Source organism: Callionymus lyra, chromosome 1 (genome assembly GCF_982586985.1).
Source record: "Callionymus lyra chromosome 1, fCalLyr1.hap1.1, whole genome shotgun sequence".
Lineage (NCBI taxonomy): Eukaryota > Metazoa > Chordata > Actinopteri > Syngnathiformes > Callionymidae > Callionymus > Callionymus lyra.
The window spans coordinates 54,970,953-54,993,826 of NC_141818.1; the positions used below are offsets into that span (position 1 = coordinate 54,970,953).

The window sequence follows — 22,874 nt, forward strand, 5'->3', positions numbered from 1 at the left end:
GAAGAACATGAGAAGAAGAACGACATGAGAAGAAAAACGTGAGAAGCAGAAAAAAATGAGAAGAAGAATGTCAGAATAAGAAGAACATGAGAAGAAGAATGTGAGAAGAAGAAGAACATGAGAAGAAGAAGAACATGAGAAGCAGAAAAACATGAGAAGAAGAACATGAGAAGAAGAAAGACATTAGAAGATGAAGATGAGAAGAAGATGAGAAGAAGATGAGAAGAAGATTAGAAGAAGATGAGAAGAAGATGAGAAGAAGAAGATGTTCAATGTGAAGAACGTCCAACACCTAGAACAGTGCATGACCTTCAGTTCAGGCTCCTCTTTAGACAAGACCTTGAACATCATGTCTCGGGCAGACTTTCTGGAGCAGTACAGACCAAATGACTGAAGCCCCTGAAGAGATGTTGACCAGAGTCCACCTCAGTCCAGCTCTGGGTGAGAAACACCTGCAGGAGGTGAGTGTGAAGGTCCCTCCTCCTGGGTCTCTGCTGCCACTCAAAGCCCATCTCGGTCTGAACTAGGCTTGAGTTACTATCAGAGTCCATGGTGGCCTGAGGACCAACATCTCAGGATCTTTATTATCTGTTCGTTCAATGAAAACATGAAGCCGTCAAAACGTTTTCCCTCATCGTCGCTGGAAGTTAAACTGAGGTTAAGTCTCAGAAGTCTTTCTGAGACTTGGCAGAGAGAGGAAGAGTTTATTCATCTGAACGAACTCTGTCCAGTAGGGAGCGCTGTCCTGGGGAAGCCTCGCCTCTCTGGTCGTGGAGGAGGTCTTGCTACTGTTTTTAGGGAGAGTTGTTCTTGCAAAGTGATTCAGACACAGGAATTCACTTCTTTTGAGTCTCAGATGATCTTGGTTGGTTCTACAAGACCTTTCTATTGTGTGTCAATCTACCGTCCGCCTGGTCCTGCGGCGATGTTCTTGAAAGACTTCAGTGACTTCTTATCTTCCATTATTCAGATGGAATCTGTCCTTATTCTTGGAGACTTTAATCTTCATGTTGATGACGTCACATCTTGTTCTGCTAAAGAACTTTTAACTTTAACAGAAGCCTTTAATTTTGAGCAACATGTTTCTGAACCAACTCATCAAAAAGGCCACATTTTAGACTTAGTTCTTACTCTTGGCCTGAACATTTCTAATGTATCTGTACATGATGTCCATCTGAGTGATCATTCTCTTGTCTTGTTTAACCTGGACTTCATCCCTGAACCTAAGCCTTTGAAAGTTAGGTCTCAGAGGCGTGTCATCTCAGCCGATACTGCAGACAGTTTTTCTGCTATGTTTGACCGTCTTTCCTTTGATGACTGAACGTGTTTGATTCACTGTTTCACTGATCATTGTGTTGAAATACTGGATCAAACCTGTTAAATCGAACTTGAAAATTCAGAAAAAACGGTGCCCTTGGACAAATGAAGATCTCCTGAGTCTGAAGAGACTTTGTCGAAAGACTGAGTGTCTCTGGAAGTCTACTAAACTTGAGGTGCACAGAATTCACCTCAGGGATCTGTTGACTTCTTACAATGAGATGGTAGAAACTGCTAGATCTGATTACATCAGAAAACTGGTAGCAGCAAATAGGAAAAACCCCAAAGTTTTGTTTGACACGATTAATTCTCTCGTGTCTCCTGCTCCTCAAATCACGCCGGTCTTCTGTGAAGCTGACAGCAATGCATTGTTGAGATTTTTCATTGACAAAATTAAATTGATCAAAGAGAAAATCTCTCCCCCTTTGTTTGGAACCCCTGCTGTCTCTGAGCCCCTCTCCTCCTCTTGGTCATCCTTCACTGCTGTATCTTTGGGTGATATTTCAGCACTAGTGAACAAGATGAAACCCTCCTCTTGCTCAGATGACGTCCTTCCTTGTAGGCTTTTTATCAAAGTATTTGATGTAATTGACCCCTGGGTTACCAATATGGTGAACCTCTCCCTTTCCACAGGGGTTTTTCCCAATGCATTTAAACATGCCATTGTGGAGCCTCTGCTCAAAAAACCAGGCTTAGACCCAACTGACCTCAGTCATTTCAGGCCTATTTCTAAGCTCCCTTTCTTGTCCAAGATCTTGGAGAAGGTGGTGTCTGAGCAGCTGTCTTTGTTCCTGGATCAGAGCGACATCCATGAGAAGTTTCAGTCTGGCTTCCGTAAACATCACTCTACGGAGACAGCTTTATTGAAAGTGTCCAGTGACATCATGATATCGGCTGACTCGGGTTAATTCACTGTTCTGGTTCTCTTGGATCTGTCGTCAGCCTTTGACACAGTTGAACCAGATCCTGCTGAGAAGACTGAGGGATGAAGACTGTCTGGGTCTGTGTTAGAATGGTTCTCATCTTACCTTTCTGGGCGCAGTATTAGTGTATCTGCCAATCAAATGAGGTCTGAATCGGCAGATCTGTTGTGTGGAGTCCCTCAAGGTTCTGTTCTGGGTCCTTTATTGTTTTTGCTGTACTTGATTCCCCTCGGTAAAATCATTCAGAGATTTCCAGATGTTTCTTATCACATTTTTGCTGATGACATCCAGCTCTACTGCTCTGTTGATCCAACTGAGCCCCAGAGGGTGAACTTAGTCAATTGTTGCTAGAAATCAAACAATGAGTGAAAACACTTTACAGCTTAATGTGGACAAAACTGAAACTCTGGTGATTGTTCCTGATGATAAGATTCCAGGGTTGAGTCAGTACTTGAGTGACTTAGGTCAGTCTGTCAAACTGAGCCTGAGAAACCTGGGTGTTGTATTTGATAAAGACATGTCTCTTGTTCAACACTGAAGAAAACTGACCAGAAACTGTTTCCTTCAACTGAGAAAAATCTCTAAACTTAGGAAAATGTTGTCACAACATGATCTGGAGCTTGTAACAATGCGTTTGTTTCTTCTCGTCTGGACTATTGTAACAGTTTGTTTTCATGTCTTAACAAGAAGGATCGTCTCGTCTGCAGTTGATTCAGAACTCTGAGCCGCTCTAGTAGAAGAACTCACATTTCTCCGATCCTTAAAACTCTTCACTGGCTTCCAGTTTCTTTCAGGATCAACTTTAAAATTCTGGTTCTTACTTTCAGATCTATTCATGGTCAGGCTCCTCATTACATCACTGATCTGATCCAGCCTTACACCCCAGCTCGGGCTCTGAGGTCTGTGGATCAGAATCTACTTATGGTTCCACGCACACGGCTCAGGACCAGAGGAGAGAAATCTTTTCAGGCTGTTGCTCCTAAGCTTTGGAACAATCTTCTCTCTCTTTGCGCTTGATGATCTACTGACTCCTTTAAGAAACATCTTAAGACGTTTCTATTTGTTCAGGCTTTTCCTTGAATTTCTCGAACTCCTGTGTTGTTCTCAGTATTATCTTGATCTTTAAAGTATGTACTGTTTTGAGTATTGTTTTGATTGTTAAAGCGCTTTGTGACCCTGGTCTCGAAAAGCGCTATATAAATAAATATTACTTACTTACTTACTTACTTACATCATGCTCATCATCTTCAGGAGGACAGGCTGGAGGGATGAGGTCTCCAGGCTGGTCTGGAGATCTTTGTTGTCCCTCAAACTCTCGTCAGAAGTTCTAATGAACATTAATAACAGTAGGAGACGAGTGTTCAGACATCAGGGCAGCCATCTTGAAACCTTTGACCTCAGAAGTTCCCTCATCAAAGCCTGGATCACATCCTCGGAGCAGATCTTTGAACGTGATGTCATCAGATCTTTGAACGTGACGTCATCACGTCTTTGAACGATGATGTCATCAGATCTTTGAAGAGCGATGACATCACGAGTCGGCGAGAACATAAACACGGAGGAAACCTGTCGGCGGTGGAACCGACATGGAAGAACCCGGCGAGGAACATCTGTCCTGTCGCTTCATCAAATACTTCTCCGGGGCGTCGGCCTTCACCGTGGTGGCGTCCATCATCCTGGCGTCCACGTGGGGCGTGCGTCAGGGTCTGGTCTTCTTCTGCGTGGGTCTGATGGTCGTGTGCGTGGCGTCGCTGGGATACGTGCAGCACAAGATCCACGCCATCAAGATCCACGCCATCAAGATCCACGCCATCAAGATCCACGCCATCAAGAGCCGCCAGCAGACGCTCACATGAGACCCTTAAAGTTCTACCTCACCTTACCTTTGTTTGTCAGGTTTAGAAGAAACAAGGAAGAAAAAATGTTCATTATCTCAGGACACGTCCATCGTTGTGACTCAATAAACTGATTCATTAAATGAATATTAATTAGATATTAATATATACAATAACGAATCGGCACAAAACATGAAATACTTTCATGAATTTCTTTTTATAATAAAATGAACCAAGAACCACGAGTAGAATAAAATAATATTCACCAGGAAAGTCACAAGAAAATGAATCTCATTGATGTTGATTTTAAACATTTAAACACTAATATAATTATATATAATATTGTAGTGACCAGTAGGAGAGCAGTCTTGCAGAAATGCATCATGGGAGTTCACGGTTGGCTCCATTATTAAAGTGTGTGTTTCTATAAGTGCGTCCAAAGTTATTTGTTTTTGTTTTTTCTGATTCAATTTTTTAAAAAATCACCTGCAAAAGTGCGAGTAAAAGACAATAATATTTGACTTTATGACGTCATAAAGATGCAATGTTGATTTATAATGAACTAATATAACATAAATGAATGCAAAACAAATATTTGTATGTAGGAATCTAGCGAATGTAAATCAATTTCACCTTCATCACTAAATATCAAAAGTTTAGACTTAAATATACATTTTCTTAAAAGATTGAATAGAAATAAAGATATAACTTTTCTTTAATTATTGCTTTGATGAGCAAGAACTGTGTTTGTTTAAGTTAAGTTTATGTTTTCAATGCTTTAGAATAATTAAATAATAAATATATTTAGTTTGATTATGTGTCAATTTGTTGCCACAGTTTTCACAGTGAATGGAACAGAATGAACGAAATAAATACGAGATGAATCAAATAAAACCCTGAGGATAAAAACGTTATAATGTTATTATAGAAATAATGAAACGATTCGTTTGATAATAATCAATAAAATAAAACCCTGAGGATATAAACGTAATAATGTTATTATAGAAATAATGAAAAGATTCGTTTGATAATAATCAATAAAATAAAACCCTGAGGATAAAAACGTAATAATGTTATTATAGAAATAATGAAAAGATTCGTTTGATAATAATCAATAAAATAAAACCCTGAGGATATAAACGTAATAATGTTATTATAGAAATAATGAAAAGATTCGTTTGATAATAATCAATAAAATAAAACCCTGAGGATATAAACGTAATAATGTTATTATAGAAATAATGAAACGATTCGTTTGATAATAATCAATAAAATAAAACCCTGAGGATATAAACGTAATAAAGTTATTATAGAAATAATGAAACGATTCGTTTGATAATAATCAATCAAATAAAACCCTCAGGATATAAACGTAATAATGTCATAATATAAATAATATAAAGATTCGTTAATAATCAATAAAATAATGATCAAGAACATCGTGTGACGAGTGTGTAAATTGTCATCATGTGTTGATGAACTTGACGCGTCACTGGTGGGGGTGAAGGGGCGTGTCCAGAGGTGGGTGTGTGTCTCTCAGCTGATGAACCAACAGAACCTCCATCATCAGCATCCGACGCTGACAGCGATCGACGGCTTCATCCCCGCCAGAGGCTCGGAGGTTCTGAAGCAGCGGGAGCAGCGGGAGCAGCGGGAGCAGCGGGACCAGGACGAGCAGCTCCAGGTCCTTCCTCTCCGGCTGCCATCTTTGCCCCAGAAGAGTGAGTATCGCTCGACGAGCCGCTGCTGCAGGATCGACGTCAATGTCAGAGTGTTCGACGGAAGCTTTGTGACGTTCAGACGGTCCAGGTGTTTGTTGATGGTCTGGGCCTGTGAGGCGCAGGATGCGGATGTTGCTGAAGCAGATGCAGGGAGTCGTGAGGGGAGGAGGGGAGACGGACTACTACTGATGGAAGCCATCGTATCTCGCTTCAGTCTCACCTGATCCACGTTGATGTTTCTGCTGCAGATCATCTCCTGAAGCCACTGAACATTAACTATCATGTGTTAGTTTGTTCAAAAATACACTGATTTATTCAACTGGATTATCCTGTTTAGTTGTTTCACATTAACCTGTTTACCATTCAACCATGTCATAACTACCATCACAACTACCATCATAACTACCATCATACCTGTCATAACTACCATCACACCTGTCATAACTACCATCACACCTGTCATAACTACCATCACAACTACCATCATAACTACCATCATACCTGTCATAACTACCATCACACCTGTCATAACTACCATCACAACTACCATCATAACTACCATCATACCTGTCATAACTACCATCACAACTACCATCATAACTACCATCATACCTGTCATAACTACCATCACACCTGTCATAACTACCATCACACCTGTCATAACTACCATCACAACTACCATCATAACTACCATCACACTTGTCATAACTACCATCATACCTGCCATAACTACCATCACAACTGTCATAACTACCATCACAACTACCATCATAACTACCATCATACCTGTCATAACTACCATCACACCTGTCGTAACTACCATCACAACTACCATCATAACTACCATCATACCTGTCATAACTACCATCACACCTGTCATAACTACCATCACAACTACCATCATAACTACCATCATAACTACCATCATACCTGCCATAACTACCATCACACCTGTCATAACTACCATCACAACTACCATCATAACTACCACCATACCTGTCATAACTACCATCACACCTGTCATAACTACCATCATACCTGTCATAACTACCATCACAACTACCATCATAACTACCATCACACCTGTCATAACTACCATCATACCTGTCATAACTACCATCACTCCTGTCATAACTACCATCATACCTGTCATAACTACCATCATACCTGTCATAACTACCATCATACCTGTCATAACTACCATCACACCTGTCATAACTATCATCATACCTGTTATAACTACCATCATACCTGCCATAACTACCATCATACCTGTCATAACTACCATCATACCTGTCATAACTATCATCATACCTGTCATAACTACCATCATACCTGTCATAACTACCATCATACCTGTCATAACTATCATCATACCTGTCATAACTACCATCATACCTGTCATAACTATCATCATACCTGTCATAACTACCATCATACCTGTCATAACTACCATCATACCTGTCATAACTATCATCATACCTGTCATAACTACCATCATACCTGCCATAACTACCATCATACCTGTCATAACTACCAGCATACCTGTCATAGCTACCATCATACCTGTCATAACTACCATGACCATCATCATATCTACCTACCATTAAACCTACCTACCTACCATCATACAAACCTACCATCATACCTACCATTATACCAACCATCATAACTACTTACCATCATACCTACCTATTATCATACCTGTCATCATAGTGCTCTACAGATATTACTTACTTACTTACTAACATCATCATAACTGCTTACCATCATACCTACCATTATACCTACTATTAAAGACCATCAAACCTTTCATCATAACTACCTACCATCATACCTGCCATTATACCTACCATCATAATTACAATTATACCTACCATCATACCTGCAATTATACTAACCATCATAACTATCTACCATTATAACTACCATTTTACCTACCATCATAAATACAATCATACCTACATTTATACCTACCTACCATCATCCCTACCATCATACCTACATCAATACCTACCATCATACCTACATTTATACCTACCTACCATCAATACCTACATTAATACGTACCTACTATCAATACCTACATTTATACCTACCTACTATCATACCTACCATCATACCTACATTTATACCTACCTACTATCAATACCTACATTAATACGTACCTACCATCATACCTACATTTATACCTACCTACCATCATACCTACCATCATACCTACATCAATACCTACCATCATACCTACATTTATACCTACCTACCATCATACCTACATTTATACCTACCTACCACCATACCTACCATCATACCTACATTTATACCTACCTACCATCATACCTACCATCATACCTACATTTATACCTACCTACCATCATACCTACCATCATACCTACATTTATACCTACCTACCATCATACCTACATTTATACCTACCTACCATCATACCTACATTTATACCTACCCACCATCATACCTACATTTATACCTACCTACCATCATACCTACATTTATACCTACCTACCATCATACCTACATTTATACCTACCTACCATCATACCTACATTTATACCTACCTACCATCATACCTACATTTATACCTACCTACCATCATACCTACCATCATACCTACATTCATACCTACATTTATACCTACCTACCATCATACCTACCATCATACCTACATTTATACCTACCTACCATCATACCTACCATCATACCTACATTTATACCTACCTACCATCATACCTACATTTATACCTACCTGCCATCATACCTACATTTATATCTACCTACCATCATACCTACATTTATACCTACCTACCATCATACCTACATTTATACCTACCTACCATCATACCTACATTTATACCTACCTACCATCATACCTACATTTATACCTACCTACCATCATACCTACATTTATACCTACCTACCATCATACCTACATTTATACCTACCTACCATCATACCTACATTTATACCTACCTACCATCATACCTACATTTATACCTACCTACCATCATACCTACATTTATACCTACCTGCCATCATACCTACATTTATATCTACCTACCATCATATCTACATTTATACCTACCTACCATCATACCTACATTTATACCTACCTACCATCATACCTACATTTATACCTACCTACCATCATACCTACATTTATACCTACCTACCATCATACCTACATTTATACCTACCTACCATCATACCTACATTTATACCTACCTACCATCATACCTACATTTATACCTACCTACCATCATACCTACCATCATACCTACATTCATACCTACATTTATACCTACCTACCATCATACCTACCATCATACCTACATTCATACCTACATTTATACCTACCTACCATCATACCTACATTTATACCTACCTACCATCATACCTACCATCATACCTACATTCATACCTACATTTATACCTACCTACCATCATACCTACCATCATACCTACATTTATACCTACCTACCATCATACTTACCATCATACCTACATTCATACCTACATTTATACCTACCTACCATCATACCTACCATCATACCTACATTTATACCTACATTTATACCTACCTACCATCATACCTACCATCATACCTACATTCATACCTACATTTATACCTACCTACCATCATACCTACATTCATACCTACCTACCATCATACCTACCATCATACCTACATTCATACCTACATTTATACCTACCTACCATCATACCTACCATCATACCTACATTTATACCTACCTACCATCATACCTACCATCATACATACCATCATACCTACATTTATACCTACCTGCCATCATACCTACCATCATACCTACCATCATACCTACCATCATACCTACATTCATACCTACATTTATACCTACCTACCATCATACCTACCATCATACCTACATTTATACCTACCTACCATCATACCTACCATCATACCTACCATCATACCTACATTTATACCTACCTGCCATCATACCTACATTTATATCTACCTACCATCATACCTACATTTATATCTACCTACCATCATACCTACATTTATATCTACCTACCATCATACCTACCATCATAACTACCTATAACTGCCTTCATGTGTCCAGTTTGACCCAAAGATCTTAGCTGTATCCTCGTAGGTACACATGAAAATAACTGCACATGATTGGTTTCATACTGAAATGTATTTTAATGTTTTATTTAAATGAGATTCTTATCTTGTTTTTGCTGTTGTTAAAGTTGGATTGAGACGAAGTTTACACAAAACTAGTTGCTAATTATTTTTCACAATCACTGTCTTGGTTTACATAAGACTAGTTATTGACGAACTTTAATGTTCGCACAGAACAGTTTTTATTCTTTTGTTAGAAGTTTTATACAGTTTATTTCAAACATCGCCACAGCATGGAATCGTGAGTTACTAGTTTCAGCTTCTAGAAGGTTGTAGTGGAGGTGGAACGACACGGACTCACGTGATACTGTGACGATCATGATAATGTCATGATATCTGTGATATTCAATATATGGCTAGAAATGTAATCATACCAACCTACCATCATACCTACATTCATACCTACCTACCATCATACCTACCATCATACCTTTCATCATACCTACCATCATACCTACAATCATACCTTTCATCATACCTACCATCATACCTACCATCATACCTTTCATCATACCTACCATCATACCTACCATCATACCTTTCATCATACCTACCATCATACCTACCATCATACCTACAATCATACCTTTCATCATACCTACCATCATACCTACCATCATACCTACCATCATACCTTTCATCATACCTACATTCATACCTACCATCATACCTACAATCATACCTACATTCATACCTACCATCATACCTTTCATCATACCTACATTCATACCTACCATCATACCTTTCATCATACCTACATTCATACCTACCTACCATCATACATACAATCATACCTACCTACCATCATACCTACCATCATACCTACATTCATACCTACCTACCATCATACCTACCATCATACCTTTCATCATACCTACCATCATACCTACAATCATACCTACCTACCATCATACCTTTCATCATACCTACCATCATACCTACAATCATACCTACCATCATACCTACAATCATACCTACCTACCATCATACCTACATTCATACCTACCTACCATCATACCTACCATCATACCTTTCATCATACCTACCATCATACCTACCATCATACCTACCATCATACCTACAATCATACCTACCTACCATCATACCTTTCATCATACCTACCATCATACCTACAATCATACCTACCTACCATTATACTTACCATCATAACTACCTACCACCATACCTGCAAGTAAAGCCATCATAACTACTTAAGTAAGTAAGTAAGTCATTTGTATTTATATAGAACTTTTCCAGACCAGGGTCACAAAGCGCTTAAACAATCAAACAATACCCAATAAAGTATATACTTTAAAGGTCAAGATAACATCATACCTGCCATTATACCTACCATCATAACTACCTACCATCATCATATCTACCTACCATTAAACCTACCTACCTACCGTCATACCCACCTACCATCCTACCTACCATTATACAAACCATCATAACTCCTTCCATTATACCTGCTATAATAGACCATCATACCTGTCATCATAACTACCTACCATCATTCTAGCGCTCCACAAATATTACTTACTTACTAACTTACTAACATCATCATACCTGCTATTATACCTACCATTATATCAATGATACAAAATAAACATTAAAAGGAAATTTATACCAAAACAAAGTAAAAAATAATTAAAACTGTCTAATCTAAACCAGGACAGTGAAACTGAAAAGTCACTAGCAACTAGTTGCAAAAATAAAATAAAATCCTGAGAAAGGATTCATTCACCATGATAGAGAACGAGGTGTTCCTAGTTGTGTTATATTTGACCTTCTAACACATATACAGTATATGACATATTTGTGTCAGATTCTCTCGTCATCTGATGTGTAAGTGGGTTCATGATCTAGAAACTTGTCGAAGGGTCTTTGGATTGTTCTTTGTTGTTTTCATTTTGTTCCCACAATGGAACACAGTTCCTGTTGCTACTTTAATGAATAATATGACTTTTTCTTGATAAACCTAGACATTTATAAGCAGATGTTTGTCTTTGATGGCCTGAAGCTTACCTAACCAGCTGCCTTCATACTTACCAAACTAGCTTTTTTACCAAGCTAGCTTGCTACCTAGTTACTAGCTTCCTACCATCATAGTTACCTACCTACCTACCTAACTACCTACCTACCTACCTACTTAGCTACTATCACACCTACCTACCTAACTACCTACCTACCTACTTAGCTACCATTACACCTACCTACCTAACTACCCTTATACATACTAAACTAGCTTTTCTACCAAGCTAGCTCACTACCTAGTTACTAGCTTCCTACCATCACCGACCTCCGTACACACTTACTTAGGTAAAAACATCTCTTCAACTGCATTTTTTGTGGTATTAAATATGTAGATGTTATGAGCTGAACTAATTACAAACTAGCTTCTTACCGTGCTAGCTAGCTAGCTAGCAGCCATTATACCGACCGGAAGCAGTGATTGGTTACATCGATGTCATCAGAGTACTCTCTACATGTCAATAAGTCAGTATTTGAGCAACAAGATATGATGTTGTTAATTAATGTAACGAACCTAAAACAGTGATATAATAACTGTCCTTTCTGTGTGTCCTCCAGTGTGTGTGCCCGCACTTCCTGCTTCAGGTTGTGATGACGCACACTACTTCCAAATGTATCTGTGACACTCCCCCATCCTGACTGCTAACCTCTAACCCCTGACCTTTGACCCCGGCTATGGGCAGTGTTGGCAGCGGGGTGGCAGGAGAGCAAGAGTTTGCCATGAAGTCGGTAGGCACCAGAACTACACTGCCGCGAGCCCCGCCATTGTCTCGCCGCTGCCCGGCTGACCGCAGCTGCAGCGCCGAGCGACTGCCACGACACCCGGCAGCTATATCGGACGGGACGGCGTCCAGCGATGAACGTGGGAGCGTCAGCGTCGGCACCGGCACCTGTACCGATCGACCAACCGAGACCGCCTCCACCACCAACACGGACTGTACCATGACGGCCGCCTGCAACAACAACCAGATGGACTGTGGCACCGGAGCAGGCAGGAGGGAGTGGGAGAGGCAGCGAGAGAGGGGGAGAGACCGGGACCGGGACCGAGACTGGGACCGAGAGAGGCTCGAGAGGGAGCGCGAGAGAGAGAGGAACCGAGAGAGAGAGCGGGAACGAGTGGAGAGGGAGAGGCTGGAGAGAGAGAGGGAGCGAGAGAGGGAGAGGGCACGAGAGAGGGAACGGGAGAGGATAGAGCGAGAGAAGATAGAGAGAGAGAGGGAAAGAGAGAGGGAGAGAGAGAGAGAGCGGGAGAGAGAGAGGCTGGAGAACGAGAGGCAGGAGAGAGAACGAGACCGAGAGATGCAGGCTGCTGGTCTGGATGTTTGTGGGAACGTCATGGGACGAGGTGCGCCCGAGAAGACCAGCGTGGGCATGAACACGCACCAGCACAGGGACATGGTTCTGACTCGGAACGACGGCGAGAACAACCAAGGCGGGCACAACCAAGGCGGGCACAACCCCCCGAAGATCATGGCCGTGTCTGGCAAACTGGAGCAGGTAATCCTAACCCCGACCCTAACCCTAACCCTAACCCTAACCCTATCCCTATCCCTATCCCTATCCCTATCCCTATCCCTATCCCTATCCCTATCCCTATCCCTATCCCTATCCCTATCCCTAACCCTAACCCTTACCCTAACCCTAACCCTAACCCTAACCCTAACCCTAACCCTAACCCTAACCCTAACCCTAACCCTAACCCTAATTCTAACCCTTACCCTATCCTTAATCCTCAGCCTAACCTTAAACCTAACCCTAACCCCTAACCCTAACTTTATCCCTAAAATTTAAACTTAACCCTTACACAAATCCACCATCCAATCTCGATTCTTCTGCCCGAGTGGTTCCGTTCACTTGTTTCTTCATGTGTTCTCAGGCCATGCAAAGCAATTCCGGCCTTGTCCGTCCGTCAGCTTTCAAACCAGTGGTCCCCAAAAGTTTCCACTCCATGCAAAACCTGGTGGGCCAGGCTGGAGGAGCCGGCTGCGAGGGCAAAGCGGAAGGAAGGAGTGAAGGTTTCAGTGAGAGCAGAGGTAGCAGGAGGTGCAGGGATGGAGGTGGAGGAGAGTCAGGAGAGGTGCCTGAAGCCCTGCTCCTCGACCAGGAGAGCCCAGTGAGGGCGGGCAGGAACGAGGGTATGGGTAACGGGAACGAGGCGGTCCAGGGAGGGATGTCAGACTCGGGCAGGAACTCCCTGACCAGCCTGCCCACCTACACTGGCTCTGGTTCTGGGTGTGTCCCTCCAGCTGTTCTGGGCCCTCTCAGTGCTTCCACCAGTCATATCAACCGCTTGGGCATGGTGGGTGCGGCAGCAGGTCTGGAGAAGCTGGACAAGCCGGGATACCAGGTACTCCAGGTACTCCAGAAGATGAGGAGGTGAAGCTTCTAGTGACTGAACTTGTTGTTCTCTCAGAACGGACTGAGCACGTCTGACAGCGGGCGCTCGTCTTCTGGCAAGAGCTCCTCGTCGTATCAGCGACTCAGTCACCTGAGTGACGCTCCTGGACCTCTGCGCCCGTCGCCCTCATCCGACGACATCATCCAGGACCTGGAGGACCGGCTGTGGGAGAAGGAGCAGGAGGTCTGTAGCACTTCATTGATCCATCCTTCTCAATAAAACACCGGGAGGTCAAAGTTCAAAAGCAATACATAGTTATCTGGGAGGAGGTGGGTTGTGAGTTATGTTGCGACTCAAACGGCTGATGGTGTCGCCTTCAGGTGCAGCACATGCGCAGGAACCTGGACCAAAGCGAGGCTGCCATCATTCAAGTGTTTGAGGAGAAGCAACGAGTGTGGGAGCGACAGATGGACGAGCTGAGACAGAACTACGCCTCACGTCTGCAACAGGTATACTACCTTCTCACTGTTGCTGTTCACTCTTTTTTATTGACGTTATTCAATTGTTATTTGTTATTCAGTTCAATTTTCAACTATAATCAAACAATTTTCAACTATAATCAAACAATTTTCAACTATAATCTAATTAACTAACTAAGTAATTAACTATAACATTGTTCAACCCTCAGGTGACCCGACGGGCTCAGAGGTCACAGACGGCTCTTCAGGCTCAGATCAGTCGTCTGTCTCAGGACAAGCGGCGTCTTCAGGAGGAAATGGCGGCTCTGCTGGCTCAGAGGGAGGAGCTGGAAAGGAAGTGTCTGGACTACAGGAAGGAGCAGGCGGACATCTTGCCTCGCCTGGAGGAGACCAAGTGGGAGGTGAGCTCCGCCCTCCGTGACCCGACCCGTCCTGACTCACCCGTGTGACCCCAGGTGTGTCAGAAGGCCGGAGAGATCTCTCTGCTCAAGCAGCAGCTTCGAGAGAGTCAGGCCGAGGTGACCCAGAGGGCCGGAGAGATGGTGGCCCTCAGGGGTCAACTGAAGGAGCTCAACGCTCAGCTCAGGGAGCAGGAGGACACAATGCTGGGCCTGAAGGACTCGTACAGCACCAAGAGTCTTGAGCTGGAGAAGTGTGAGGCGGACCTGAGGAGGACTCTGTCGGAGGTGAGTCACACACACACACACATACCCACACATACACACTTACACACACACACACACATACACACTTACACACACACACACACATACACACTTACACACTTACACACACACACACACATACCCACACATACCCACTTGAACACACATACACACTTGAATACACACATACACACACAGACACACTTTAACACACAAATACACACTTGTGTGTATTAACAGTGAATGTGTATTAACAGTGTGTATTAACAGTGTGTGTTTATTAAGAGTGTGTATTAACAGTAAGCAAGTAAGTAATTTGTATTTATATAGAGCTTTTCCAGACCAGGGTCACAAAGCACTTAAACAATCGAAACAATATTCAATAAAGTATATACTTTAAAGATCAAGATAAAACTGATAACACAACAGGAGTTCCAGAAAATCAAGGAAAAGCCTGAACAAACAAAAACGTCTTAAGATGTTTCTTGAAGGAGTCAGTAGATCATCAAACACAGATGTTTCTTGAAGGAGTCAGTAGATCATCAAACACAGATGTTTCTTGAAGGAGTCAGTAGATCATCAAACACAGATGTTTCTTGAAGGAGTCAGTAGATCATCAAACACAGATGTTTCTTGAAGGAGTCAGTAGATCATCAAACACAGATGTTTCTTGAAGGAGTCAGTAGATCATCAAACACAGATGTTTCTTGAAGGAGTCAGTAGATCATCAAACACAGAGATGTTTCTTGAAGGAGTCAGTAGATCATCAAACACAGAGATGTTTCTTGAAGGAGTCAGTAGATCATCAAACACAGAGATGTTTCTTGAAGGAGTCAGTAGATCATCAAACACATGTTTCTTGAAGGAGTCAGTAGATCATCAAACACAGATGTTTCTTGAAGGAGTCAGTAGATCATCAAACACAGATGTTTCTTGAAGGAGTCAGTAGATCATCAAACACAGAGATGGTTCTAAAGCTTAGGAGCAACAGTCTGGAAGGATTTCTCTCCTCTGGTCCGGAAGTTCAGGAACAATCACTAGATTCTGATCCACAGACCTCAGAGCCCGAGCTGGGGTGTAAGTCTGGATCAGATCACTGACGGAAGGTCTGACCATGAATAGATCTGAAAGTAAGAACCAGAATTTTAAAATGATCCTGAAAGAAACTGGAAGCCAGTGAAGAGTTTTAAGGATCAGAGAAATGTGAGTTCTTCTACTAGAGCGGCTCAGAATTCTGAGTTTTGTATGAACTGCAGGCGAGACGATCCTTCTTGTTAAGACACAAAACAAACTGTTACAATAGTCCAGGCGAGAAGAAACAAACACATGGATTATAAGATCCAGATGATGTTGTGGCAACATTTTCCTAAGTTTAGATTTTTCTCAGTTGAAGGAAACAGATTCTGGTCAGTTTCGTTCAGTGTTGAACAAGAGACATGTCTTTATCAAATACAACACCCAGGTTTCTCAGTGTTTTCACTCATTGTTTGATTTCTAGCAAACAATTGACTAAGTTCAGCCTCTGGAGCTCAGTTGGATCAACAGAGCAGTAGAGCTGGATGTCATCAGCAAAAATGTGATAAGAAACATCTGGAAATCTCTGAATGATTTTACCGAGGGGAATCAAGTACAGCAAAAACAATAAAGGACCCAGAACAGAACCTTGAGGGACTCCACACAACAGATGATTCAGACCTCATTTGATTGACAGATACACTAAAACTGCGCCCAGAAAGGCAAGATGAGAACCATTCTAACACAGACCCAGACAGTCTTCATCCCTCAGTCTTCTCAGCAGGATCTGGTGATCAACTGTGTCAAAGGCTGACAACAGATCCAACAGACCCAGAACAGTGTATTGACCCGAGTCAGCCGACATCATGATGTCACTGGACACTTTCAATAAGACTGTCTCCGTAGAGTGATGTTTACGGAAGCCAGACTGAAACTTCTCATGGATGTCGCTCTGATCCAGGAACAGCTGCTCAGACACCACCTTCTCCAAGATCTTGGACAAGGAAGGGAGCTTAGAAATATGCCTGAAATTACTGAGGTCAGTTGGGTCTAAGCCTGGCTTTTTGAGCAGAGGCTCCACAATGGCATGTTTAAATGCATTGGGAAAAACCCCTGTGGAAAGGGAGAGGTTCACCATATTGGTAACTCAGGGGCCAATTACATCAAATACTTTGATAAAGAGCCTACAAGGAAGGACGTCATCTGAGCAAGAGGAGGGTTTCGTCTTGTTCACTAGTGCCGAAATATCACCCAAAGATACAGCAGTGAAGGAAGACCAAGAGGAGGAGAGGGGCTCAGAGACAGTAGGGGTTCCAAACAAAGGGGGAGAGATTTTCTCTTTGATCAATTTAATTTTGTCAATGAAAAACCTCAACAATGCATTGCTGTCAGCTTCACAGAAGACAGGCGTGATTTGAGGAGCAGGAGACACGAGAGAATTAATCGTGTCAAACAACACTTTGGGGTTTTTCTTATTTGCTGCTACCAGTTTTCTGATGTAATCAGATCTAGCAGTTTCCACCATCTCACTGTAAGAAGACATCAGATCCCTGAGGTGAATTCTGTGCACCTCAAGTGCACAGTGTGTATTAACAGTGTGTATTAACAGTGTGTATTAAGAGTGTGTGTGTATTAACAGTTTGTATTAAGAGTGTGTATTAACAGTGTGTATTAACAGTGTGTATTAACAGTGTGTGTGTATTAAGAGTGTGTATTAACAGTGTGTGTGTATTAAGAGTGTGTATTAACAGTGTTTTTTAACAGTGTGTATTAAGAGTGTGTATTAACAGTGTGTAGTAACAGTGTGTATTAAGAGTGTGTATTAACAGTGTGTATTAAGAGTGTGTATTAACAGTGTGTATTAACAGTGTGTATTAACGGTGTGTATTAACAGTGTGTGTATTGACAGTGTGTATTAACAGTGTTTATTAACAGTGTGTATTAAGAGTGTGTATTAACAGTGTGTGTATCAACAGGTGTCTGTGCTGCGGGAGAAGCTCGGTGTGTTCGAGGCTGAGGTTCTGAGTCTGAAGCGAGCTCTCAGTGAAGTGAGTCGAGGCGCGGAGGTGGTTGTGAGTCCGAACCTGGCAGCTGCGGGGCTGCTGCCTCCGTGGGGGGTCGTGCACTGCTCGCGGGGCGACGCCTCGATGGCGCCGACGGCCGACGCGCTGCTGAGTCTCCAGAGCGACGAGGCCAAGGCTCAGAGACAGGAGGCTCAGAGGCAGCAGGACATGCAGGCCCACCTGCACCGGGAGGCCCTCCTCCGCCAAGAAGCACACCTCCGCCAGGAGGCCCAACTCCGCCAGGAGGCCCAACTCCGCCAGGAGGCCCAGCTGCGCCACGAGGCCCAGCTCCGTCACGAGGCCCAGCTGGGTCAGGACTGGGACGAGGCGGGCGAGCTGCGCCGGCAGCTGGAGCAGCTGCAGGCGGCGCTGAGGCTGGAGCGCCAGCAGAGGGAGCGTCAGGCGCTGAACTTCGACCAGGAGCGACACACCTGGCAGGACGAGAAGGAGCGGGTTCTGAAGTACCAGGCCCAGCTGCAGCTCAGCTACGTGGAGACGCTGCAGAAGAACCAGGCGCTGGAGAAGCGCATGAGTCAGTTGGGGGCCAAACCCGCCGCCGGCGCCACCGCCGCCTCCACGCCGCCCTCGTCCTCCAGTCCTCCCCCCTCGCTCCCTGCCCTGTCGCCCCAGTCTCCGCCCTCCCTGCCCTCCCTCCCGGGCCCCATCACCCTCACCCTCTCGCCCCCCTGTGAGGACCAGAAGGCCCCGCCCTCTCTGCACCAGCTGGCCCCGCCCTGGGCGGGACCGTCGCGTCTGGAGAGAATAGAGTCCACAGAGATTTAAAGATGGAGTCGATCAGTGTCGTCACAGGATTGAACTGTTTGAAGCGTTTGATGATGTTTTGACGTCAATTAATTCAATCATTTCTACGTTGAAAAGTTCAATTTTCAATTAAATATTTGTAAATATATATATATTTATCATTAAATGAATGTATTTTACTCATAGACTTTGATCTTCTAGTTCCAATCATTCAAAAATGATTATGCATCACATGACTAAACTGGGCGTCTGATTGGCTGACGGTTTGATCAGTAGCTCTGAGCTCAGTTGGTTTGGTCTGGAGACTCTATTATAACATTTATATTGAATTTAAAAGAGTTAAATAATATTGAATTTAAAAAAAAGGAGTTTTGAATTATTTTAATAAGAATATCAAATTCTATGTGTAATTTTCTTTTTTTTTATTCAATTATGAAAATAAAAACAAATTCAACTTTTCAACACAGAAATGATTGAATTAAACTATTCTTTAAAATAATGAAATGCTTTAAAAAAGACTTTTTAAAATATGAAACTCAAACGTTCAATTTTCTGACGTCACTGATATTTACTTCCATTTTGAAGATTGTTTGTGTTTACGACGAAAAACTGCCAAGTTCTTCATACGGATCACGTGATCAGGTGCAGCCACTCAACCAATCAGCACACGTGTCTTCTTCATGCGTGTCAATGCCGCGGGAAGACAGGAAGTGACGTCATTATTGGGTTCAAGAAAAAGACAATCGGGAACATTGTCGGATCAGAATCTAACGAGTGTGTGTTCGTTGTGAGTGTGTGTCAGTTGTGGTCAGATGTGTGACGTCATCACCAGGCGAGAGAAACACAGCTGCTTTATTTGACATGTGTCAGTCAAATGTGAGTTTGAGTTTCACACAAGACTTATATTGTTATTATACGTAAAACGCTTGTCTTTAAAATAATGTGTTAATAGTTAAAAAGATGATCGAGTCAGTTCACCTTCACTGCGGTGACTAAACACCAACACTAGGGGTCGTCAGAGAGCTTTAACTTTAACTAGCTCGTTTCAAACTGACAGTAAAAATGATCGAAGCACACAGTCATCACACAATCATCACACAATCTTCACACAATCATCACACAATCTTCACACAATCATCACACAATCTTCACACAGTCATCACACTATCATCACACAATTATCACACAATCTTCACACAATCATCACACAATCTTCACACAATCATCACACAATCTTCACACAATCATCACACAATCTTCACACAATCATCACACAATCTTCACACAATCATCACACAATCTTCACACAATCATCAGAAAATCTTCACACAATCATCACACAATCATCACACAATCTTCACACAATCATCACACAATCTTCACACAATCATCACAATCATCACACAATCATCACAATCATCACACAATCATCACAATCTTCACACAACCATTACAATCATCACAATCTTCACACAATCATCACAATCATCACACAATTATCACACAATCATCACAATTATCACACAACCATCACAATCTTCACACAATCATTACAATCATCACAATCTATACAGACAATCATCACACAATCATCACAATCTTCACACAATCATCACAATCATCACACAATCATCACAATCTTCACACAATCATTACAATCATCACAATCTTCACACGATCATCACATTCACACAATCATCAAAATCATTACACAATCATTACACAATCATCAAAATCATTACACAATCATCACAATATTCACACAATCATAACAATCATCTCGCAATCATAACAATCATCACACAATCATCAAAATCTTCACACTCTACACACTCTTGTTCATCACGCTGTGCATTTACAGAAAGACAAAATCCCAAAGTTTCCCACAAACGTGTAGAATGTATGTTGAGAAAGAGTCGATCATAGATTGTACGTGTGTGTGTGTGTGTGTGTGTGTGTGTGTGTGTGTGTGTGTGTGTTCATGTGATCAATAGATTATCAATAGAGGGACTTAGTTGCAATACAGCAAAAGAATATGTTTTAAATCATCGGTTGTTGTTTCTCAGAGACTGACTCGTCGATGGCGTCACGAGTAGGATGAACGTGTACAGTCATGTGAATATCATGTGAATATCATGTGAATATCATGTGAATATCATGTGAATATCATGCTTTTCTATGTGTTGTTGACGCAGCATCACATGATGTACCACATAGTATTACCATCTTTATTACTATGAACATGTACCACATAGTATTACCATCTTTATTACTATGAACATGTACCACATAGTATTACCATCTTTATTACTATGAACATTTGTGACATTTTCCTAACATGTGTTTTTCACTGTACATAGACTTTCAGTGAATCATGTCGAGAACGTTTCCTTTGGTGTAGTTGATGTAGTTCAAGTATTGTTTAGAACTGCTATGGCTTTTATACATGTTTACGTTTATGTTCAGATGTTTGGCTTGATTATGATCTTTTGTTGGAGAATAATAAAGATACGTCAAGAATTCAGGTGTTTGTTTCCATCAAACTTCTCATTGCGTTCACTTCTAAAACAGTCAAACTGAGTCCGTTCCGGTCGCTCCAACACGCTGTCACTTCCGGTTCTTATGCTTCGCTTTGTGGAGAAAGATGGTCAATCAATAGTGTGTCACGGATCGTTTATTCGCCGCTTCAAGTGAAACAAAATACAAGCTTTACGATCGATCGGGCGCACTTTCTTCCGGCGACTGTACAGGTCAATAGTCCCGGAGAAAAGGTCTCGATCTGTAGAAACATCGCTATATTTAAGGCAAATTTCCCGCCCAGGAGGTCGTCTTTTCCGGCCAAATGGCCCTTTCAAGTTTCCTGTGTCTCAATCACCCGCAGAGCGAACTTCCTAACTTCCTTCTTGCAATCTATCATTCAAATGTTCTTGACCTGGCCTTCGTCTTCCAGCGCCCCCTCCTGGATGTGTCTCGCTTCGTTCTTTGATCCACGACCCAAGGTGTGAAAGGCAGACAAACAGACGTTTAAATAACCGGTGTCATGTTTCTAATTCTGTTCCAAGCTTGTCTTAAAACAGAGTAAATCAGTCTGGAGTGAAATGTTGATTGTGAATGTGTAGTCAAACGTTTAAGCTCTTAGATGAAGCTAGTAATTTATACTTTATATTTTGATTATCTTTTAGCGTTAATTTAAGTATGGTGTAAACTTATAGTCTATAATATTTTTTAATCTAACACTTGTTTAAACACAACACAAGCGTTGATGTGTTCAGATCGTTTCATAGCAACACGAGTCCAATAAAAGTAAATAAATCAACATGTCAGTGTTTTAGTTTACATGAGCATTTGATACATTTAAAATGTTTATTCAATGTATTTACATCACATGTTTTGAATACACGTATATTTTAATGTATTAAACATGTCTATTAATGCATTACATTTACATTTTTTTAAGAGTTGCATCATCAGTTAAAACAGATCATTTTCATTGTTTTCTTGACCTGCTCGCATTAAAGATCGATATTTATATCG

At 41.7% G+C, this 22,874-nt stretch overlaps 1 protein-coding gene across 2 annotated transcripts; it reads left to right on the forward strand.

The window, feature by feature from the left end:
• Positions 1 to 5,645: 5,645 nt before the first annotated feature.
• On the forward strand, positions 5,646 to 21,813 carry lzts3b (leucine zipper, putative tumor suppressor family member 3b). 2 transcript variants are annotated; one of them, XM_087778777.1, is made up of 8 exons: positions 5,646 to 5,796; positions 12,578 to 13,516; positions 13,896 to 14,366; positions 14,433 to 14,600; positions 14,738 to 14,866; positions 15,046 to 15,237; positions 15,292 to 15,522; positions 18,492 to 21,813. In XM_087778777.1, exons 2-8 carry the CDS (start codon positions 12,695 to 12,697, stop codon positions 19,359 to 19,361), a joined length of 2,883 nt encoding a protein of 960 aa, XP_087634903.1. In that variant the 5' UTR covers positions 5,646 to 5,796; positions 12,578 to 12,694; the 3' UTR covers positions 19,362 to 21,813. The 2 variants fall into 2 exon arrangements, with proteins under 2 accessions (XP_087634903.1, XP_087634894.1); XM_087778768.1 differs by lacking the exon at positions 5,646 to 5,796 and having other exon boundaries at positions 12,553 to 13,516.
• The last annotated feature ends 1,061 nt before the right edge of the window (positions 21,814 to 22,874 follow it).

Coding starts and splice junctions, on each gene's coding strand:
- lzts3b (XM_087778777.1), top strand. CDS start 12,695: ATGGGCAGTGTTGGCAGCGGGGTGGCAGGAGAGCAAGAGTTTGCCATG. Junction 14,367..14,432: donor TGGACAAGCCGGGATACCAG/GTACTCCAGGTA, acceptor TTGTTCTCTCAG/AACGGACTGAGCACGTCTGA. Junction 15,238..15,291: donor TGGAGGAGACCAAGTGGGAG/GTGAGCTCCGCC, acceptor GTGTGACCCCAG/GTGTGTCAGAAGGCCGGAGA.